This window comes from Dermacentor variabilis, chromosome 6 (assembly GCF_050947875.1).
Source record: "Dermacentor variabilis isolate Ectoservices chromosome 6, ASM5094787v1, whole genome shotgun sequence".
Taxonomy (NCBI): Eukaryota; Metazoa; Arthropoda; class Arachnida; order Ixodida; family Ixodidae; genus Dermacentor; species Dermacentor variabilis.
Window position 1 is genome coordinate 129,210,069 of NC_134573.1, and position 7,083 is coordinate 129,217,151.

The following is a 7,083-nucleotide window of genomic DNA, read 5'->3' on the forward strand; positions in this document are numbered from 1 at the left end:
GTTTAAGCACTTTGTTTTTCTGGTGACAGCTTTTTTTTATTTCTGCAACTGCTACTAATGTACAATGTATACGCTTCCCCTCCTGCATGGAGAAAACTGTCCTGCAGTATTTTCAAATAAATGAGTGAACAAATAAAGAGATCCAAGACATTCATAACATCCTAGAATGAGTTCAAGTTCTTAAAATTTACAAAAAAATTCAGGAGAGCTGGCACCCGTGCACTTACCTGAAGTTTCATCAGCCGGTTGGTGTATGTCTTGAAGTAAGAGAAGAGAATTTTGCCCATTGTATCCACATACTCATCTCGAATCTCTCGAGCCACTTCCCTCTCGTGTGTCATGAGGAATTGGTAGAAGAACTTGTGCTTCAGCATGGCATTCTGGGGCACCTGGTAGTTTGTCATGGGCTTGCGAAACAAGTACACCTTCTGCAGCAAGTACTCTCGAATCTTTCCAATGGCCTGGGATAAAACAGAAATACACTTGCTTCGGCAAATGACAATGCGTGCTGAGCTATGCTAATGACTTTTCAACTGAGCTAGGCTAGTACCCTCTCTCTCCTGTGGGAATAATTTGGTCATTGTGGCGCAAGTAATCCTCTGCACCAAAACAGTTGTGATACTTGGCAGTCCTACGACCATTAAGATGGCACAATATAAATTACTAAGCCACCATGCAGCTCGTCTGTTATCATTGGCAGATCCACAGGGGGGGGGGGGGGGGGGGGGGGGGCTGGCCCCCCCTGGGAATGCCCCTATGCTTTAGCACTGACAGTATTAAGCACACTGCCATTTGTGTGCTTAGATTTAGGTATGCACTCAAGAACCTTGGGTGGTCAAACATCAGGTCCTTTTGTTCCTGATGGTTTACTGCATTAACCTTGGGACATAACACCTTGTAAACTATAATTGGCTTTAATGTGCTTCGGCAAAGCAGTTAAGACTGCATGCAGTGGCATGCTGCCTACCTTCAGCTTAAGCTTCTCGAGTATGTCCCTGACATCTTGGCATGACCTGGAGTCCTTGAAGGACTGCTCCTTGACAAAGGAGATTTTGTGATCCAGAACGTAGAGCTGTTCCAGAAACTCTTTTTCCGTAACAGGCGTCTCGAGGATGTTCCTGCAGAGAATAAAACCAGAGGTGTGATTAGGTCAAAATTGTGTGAGCATGAGTATGGCAAATAAAAAGGTTGTGCTTTGTGGGAATTATAATGAACGGAACTCACAGTATCATGCTTTCAGGCACGATGATGTCGTCGACAAACTGACTGAGTTCACCTCGAACAGCCTGCAAACATTAGCAAATTTCACACGCATTTGTTGAATAGGAAGCACTCATTCGACGAAACACTTCAGCCTGCCCATTTCTTTGCACATTTACCTGTCTGTTCTTCAGACGAAGGTTCATTGACACTGACTGTTGCTGAAGTGTCAGGATTTCATGACTGATGCTGCCCAAATCCTCCTGGAACGTCTTCAACATATTCTCCATTCGCTACATGAGTAAAGCTTAGATAAGTGACACCAAAATACTACCGTGATCGTAGGACCATGCAAAAAATTATCGAACCTCGAGTATTTGATCACAGGCTGCTATTTGGTTGTGAAGACTTGCAATGTTGACACTCTCCTTGATATCTGTAAGACCAAGTCAAGGGCATGCATGCACATGCAGTTGCCAAATGTGCACACCGACCCTTAAGACAATTGTTTCCTCATTGAGCAAGACGGAGAAGGATACAGTCTTGGATGGAAGCATTCTCGACTTCTTTGAGGTCTTTTTCAACCTGAAGCGAATACTGCCTCAGGTCCATGCCCTGCATTATTAAAAGTGAATTTTACCAAATGTCGGTCAGTGCGGTCTAAATTACGCTGCCTGTGCGTCAGTAACCGGAACGTACCGATTGCAACGCTTCTTGGATAAACTCATCTTCAAGGTTTTCTTGTATGTGCACTAATAAAGACAATAGCACGGCGTTAGAAGGCAGAAGCATCAAGCACCATAAAAAAGTTACTTTGCTAAACTTTCCTTACCATCGACTTCGTCAAACGCTGGGTCGTCCAGCTCGAAAGGGTTCTCCAATACAAGACCGGCGTCGCCATTTCCTTCCTGCAAACATGTAGAAAACTAGTACTTGCAGGCGGCACGACATGCCGATAAATGACAGTTCCCGCAGACCGTTAAATTAAAGAATGAGTATGTCTTTACGACTACAAGTGAAACTGTCACTTCAATGTGATGTGAAACCGACCAGGCAGTCGCCGCATACATAGAAGGCATGAAATTACCTCAACAGGCTGTTTTAAGGCGTCCATTGCGTCTGTATATATTTTTGTTACTCAAGAGTTAACGTTTCAGTCATAAACGTGCGTGACTTCGGGCGCTCATCGTTAAATTTGTAGGTATAGTCTACACACCACCGCAGCAGTACTCTAGCAGCAGCCAGTTAGCCAGCAGCAGCTGAGAGCGGCTGAATCAGCATAACGTAATACAAACAAACCTTCGTAATGCTTTCAAAATTAATATAATTCTGGATAGTCAGCATAATTTTATTATAAAAGATTTTTGTATTTATATAGCTTAAGTAATAAGGTTAAATTATTTCTTACTTGCTGCCTGCGTAACTACGGTGCGGCTTCAGTCTACTCCTTTTCAGTCGGAATCGGCTTCAAGATGGTAGGTGAATGTCGTGATTCTTTTCACAATCAACTTTAATCGGCTGAAATTTCGGTTTATTTTGCTTAATGAGAAAATCAGACAAGAGTTTATATACTTTGTAACATATTTCGATCTGTTTTATTTCATTTGGGTTTTCCCGCACACTCTCATTACATCATGTTCTCTGTTGCAGTCTCTTGTGATTCCTGACAAGTTTCAACACATTCTTCGTGTTTTGAACACGAACATCGATGGAAGGCGTAAGGTGATGTTCGCCCTCACTGCCATCAAGGTATTGTCTTATTTGTGTCGTAGCTAATAGCTGCAAAAAGCTTCTGTCGTTCGCGGCGTCTGTCACTATATCGCTGTTGTGTGCAGGGTGTCGGTCGCCGGTTCTCCAACATCGTGTGCAAGAAGGCCGATGTGGACCTGAACAAGCGTGCTGGAGAACTTAGCGACGAGGAGGTAAGCATTTTGGCGAAGAACAAAGCACGTTCTATTGAACGCGCTGTAGTGTGACGTCGATATTATGCGTCGTTTCTCTTCGCAGGTGGAGAAGCTCATCACCATCATGTCGAACCCCCGGCAGTACAAGATCCCCGACTGGTTCCTCAACAGGCAGAAGGATATCAAGGACGGCAAATACAGTCAAGTTACGTCCAACGCGCTCGAGAACAAGCTCCGTGAGGACCTCGAGAGGCTGAAGAAGATCCGTGCCCACCGCGGTCTTCGACACTTCTGGGGGTGCGTACTAGCAGCAAGCTTGATTTGCGCCTCGAGCGTGTGGGTTTGTGTTAGCGCTTGGTTAAAAAAAATGAAAGAAAAAAAAAGGAATGCCGTCGTCATGCCATGACCAACATGTCTGCTTTAGACACATGCATTACTAATACAGAGTCGACACCCTTACTTATTGGCACCCGGCTGATGACATGAGCGGTTGTTTTAGTGCATAAATATGATTCTTAATGGTAGTCGCCCATTGAAGGTTGGGATATGGTTGCAGTAAAATGTTGAATACCCATTTGTTTAGTGAAATCGCCAAGGTGGAGGAAGTTTAACCCCATTAGGCGCTATTTCTTTCCATCGAAAATTTAGTTCTGCCACATTTCTTGCACCATCAGAACCATAAAAAGCATGAAGCTGCAGAATGTATTACGAATTTTCCATTCTGCAGCGTGCATTTCTGTCAAGTTGACAAAATGTAGTCTCCATACAAGCTTCTGCAGAAACACAAGTTGTGGTGAACCTGCTAAATGACATTCTAACACTGACAGCAAACACCCAGCATTCTACCAGAGCATTTTGCTCATATTGTTAATCTTTCAGCACAGGTCCAATCAGGAGTGTATCAGGATTTTTGAATGCATAGTGTAACCGCGCAAACGACAACGGACAAAGGAGGAGACACTGGACAAGCGCTTCAACTCTCTTGTGTTTCAGTCTTTGTCCGTTGTTGTTTGCGCGGTTACACCATGCATTCAAATATTGACCGCCAACTAGCCCGCCTTTCTGTTACATGTGTTTCAGGATGTATGCAACATGTTTCAAATATTTTTCTGTGCTTTTGATGCACATATCTTGGTTCAGTGTGTGAGGGGTAAATGAAGGGGAATATTGTCTACTTGGGAAGTGGGTTAGAGCGTGAAGCTACAGCAAAAGCCTTTACAGGTTCCGAGAAAAGGCTTTGTGCTTGAAAAACAAATTCTGGTATTGTGATCGAACCTGGCACCATTGCCTCGCTGAGGCAAGTTGCTCTGCCAACTGAGCTAACCTTTTGTTGAGTGTTTGTTGGCTGGCTGAAGTAGAAAAGGATGCCTTGCGTCAACGCATGTTTCAATGCTGTGGTCATGGCCCCACTTAGATGGCCAGAAAGTATGTTGCCAGATTATTTTGTTACTGATGTCAAAGTACGTCTCTCTATCAGCAATCACTAACCCAAAGTTTTTCAAGAAACTTGAGGCACTGAAGTCGTTACTTCAAAAGTATACACGCTGGTAATCCACATTATTTTCACCTTTTCAATTTTTGAGAGAGCATGATGCATATAATCGTATCGTAGTTCTGACTAGTTAATGCAAAAGTTAGTGCTGACAGTGTTGCTGTCTTCAAAACATCTGGTTTATATACATGCCTCACGGGCACAAGAAAATGTCATGGTTTTCTGATGCATTCACAAGAACTCATTTGGCTGAGAAATGCTTACTGTCTATTCTCTATCTTCTACAGTGCTGTATAATTGAAGTGTTTGAAACAGCCTCTTCCGCAATCAGCATTTTGCTATTGGGCTTCAGATTTGACATGAAATGGCGGAAGTTGCTATGGTCGGTTGCAACATTGCAAAAGACAGCAACAAACTAGCTGATGGCACCATAGTGCGCTTGTTTTTCATTTCACTAACCATGAAGGCAGATTTAAACTTATGCATATTTGTTTTTTTTTATTTAGTACCTTCATGTTACTTCACCGACATTGTGACAATGTCATTTAATTTGGAACTGTGGCAGCTCTGCCAAAAAAAAAAAAAGGTTAAGGCACATAAATGAATGAATGTAAATTCTTGTGCTCATGTAGCACAGGTACTACACATCGGTTTCTTTTTGCTGTAATATAGAGTGGAATTTTAAGTTTGGTCAAATTTTCTCACAATTTTTTTTTTTTTTTTTTTTTACCTCTGTGCAGCCTGCGTGTGAGGGGCCAGCACACAAAGACCACTGGCAGGAGGGGAAGGACTGTTGGTGTGTCCAAGAAGAAGAACTAGGCTGTTGCCAAATAAAACATTCACAGGCAATTTCAGTGTTTGTGCTCTTATGCATGGGTCCTCTTCAACCTACTACAATGAGTGGCTGTGGATTCTGTTGAACCTAGCCAACAGCACTGCCTGATGCCAGAATATTGATAGGCTCAAAATAAAAGATTGGCTTTGGACATCAAACTGTCAAAATCGGTTGACTGGTAGAATATCCTTCAAGACTGGCTGCTATTCTTTGTTAAAGAGGGTTGGCCATTATAGAATATGAGGGCCAAACTCCTGAATTAAACTGATGCTATCCAATTGCACAACAGGAACAGGTAAGCTTAATATAATTTGAAGGGAGAACATCTGAAACTGCAAAGTGGTCACTGGCAGTGAAGGATTGGCATGTTGGAAACAAAAATTGGGTGGCAATGCTACCTTGCTTGTTACAGCACCTATACTTTTTAGCAAGGCATGTATGGGCAAAGGCTAGGTTACTCTAGTGCGACACCTAGTGTGTTGGCTCTAATGGCAGAATAAGGTCAATTCACAAACAGTGAAATGCACAATGGCAACTTCAAATGGTCGTTTCGTAGTGGTCTAGGCCGCTCTTTTGCCTTCGACTGGTCGAAAGGAAGTGTGCACCTTGTATTTGGCAGGCCCCTTTTTGATTGATTGTGTCAGGTGGTCCGAGCCCTGTCATCGGAGCAGTTGTCGAGATCAAGTTTCCTACCGCGGCATTGCCTCTGTTGGTGAAAGTCCAATGTAACCTAGGTCACTGTATGCTGGCACCTCGAAACGAATGCTTGTCCCACTGGCACATCTGTTATTCTTACGGGAACTTTGGCTGGGTGAAATCAGTTGCTGTAGTCGTACATTTTCATCTTGGCCAATTTCCGAGAGCAAGTCGGGTTCCACTTACATGCTTGTCCTCAAAGTTCGAGGAACACTAGATGCGCCTGACTTTGATTCAATGGATGAAGGCGACCAGTATGAGCTTAGCCTTTTGAGATTTATAAAAATCGAGAGCAGAAAGTACTCTGTATATACCAAACAGCCAGACAAGCCTGATATAGTGTTTCTAATAAGCTGAACGATGGAACGCTTCACTGCGTGTGTGTCGTGCAAACTGCTGTCCATCTTTCAGTCCCAAGTGCAATGTGGCCAAATGGGCTCAGCCTGGTAAACCTCCGTTTTTTCCTTATGACCTATCTCTCTGAAAAAGGATATTTTCTAGCAGAATTTCTATGCAACAGTGACAGCTATAGCACCTGAATAATATATTGTGAACTTATTTTTGAAGAGGCATAAATATGTTCCTTATGAATACCTATTTTAACACTATGAATGAAAAGCCAAAGATGTCCTCCCATACTGTGTTGCACTTTACTAATAATCTGCCAAATAGATTGTTCCTTAAATTATCTGAAACTGCATTTGTTCATGCAACAATGAATGAGTGCAATGAACACTATACAATAATGCTCAGGTTTTGAAAAAACCCTACATTTACAGTGATTGAAAAGTACAGTTTATGCTGACAAAAGGCCCCACAAATAAGTCGCTGCTTCTCATCTGTAAACACAGGCTGTGTAAATATTCAACATTTCAAATACAATTTCAATATAAATATTCAAAGTTGCTGAATAATCATTTCTGTACATACATAAGAGGTAGCAACACCTATTGGAG

General features: G+C 42.6%; 2 protein-coding genes across 4 annotated transcripts in view; one reads left to right on the forward strand and one right to left on the reverse strand.

Annotated features, from left to right (window-relative positions):
- The window catches only part of Vps52 (vacuolar protein sorting 52), a 25,742-nt gene extending 23,282 nt beyond the window's left edge, over positions 1-2,460 (reverse strand). For all 3 annotated transcript variants that reach the window (XR_012829054.1, XR_012829053.1, XM_075695778.1), the window contains exons 1-9: positions 2,288-2,460; positions 2,033-2,108; positions 1,900-1,952; positions 1,740-1,815; positions 1,569-1,636; positions 1,380-1,493; positions 1,225-1,286; positions 968-1,118; positions 228-461 (exon numbers count right to left, since the gene is read on the reverse strand). Coding sequence is in view for 1 of the 3 variants with exons in the window: in XM_075695778.1 (XP_075551893.1) it covers positions 228-461; positions 968-1,118; positions 1,225-1,286; positions 1,380-1,493; positions 1,569-1,636; positions 1,740-1,815; positions 1,900-1,952; positions 2,033-2,108; positions 2,288-2,314 (861 nt within the window). In the remaining 2 variants the exon portion in view is untranslated. The remainder of the gene's footprint in view (positions 1-227; positions 462-967; positions 1,119-1,224; positions 1,287-1,379; positions 1,494-1,568; positions 1,637-1,739; positions 1,816-1,899; positions 1,953-2,032; positions 2,109-2,287) is intronic.
- Positions 2,461-2,562: 102 nt separating this feature from the next.
- On the forward strand, positions 2,563-5,445 carry RpS18 (ribosomal protein S18). Its single transcript, XM_075695780.1, has 5 exons — positions 2,563-2,675; positions 2,851-2,949; positions 3,036-3,122; positions 3,208-3,401; positions 5,337-5,445. The coding sequence occupies exons 1-5, from the start codon at positions 2,673-2,675 to the stop codon at positions 5,413-5,415; spliced, it is 462 nt and encodes a 153-aa protein (XP_075551895.1). The 5' UTR covers positions 2,563-2,672; the 3' UTR covers positions 5,416-5,445.
- Positions 5,446-7,083: the final 1,638 nt, after the last annotated feature.

Excerpts from the sequence above, each read along its gene's own strand:
- RpS18 (XM_075695780.1), top strand. Across the intron at positions 2,950-3,035 it reads TCGCCCTCACTGCCATCAAG|GGTGTCGGTCGCCGGTTCTC; the intron begins GTATTGTCTTAT and ends TGTTGTGTGCAG. Across the intron at positions 3,402-5,336 it reads GGTCTTCGACACTTCTGGGG|CCTGCGTGTGAGGGGCCAGC; the intron begins GTGCGTACTAGC and ends ACCTCTGTGCAG.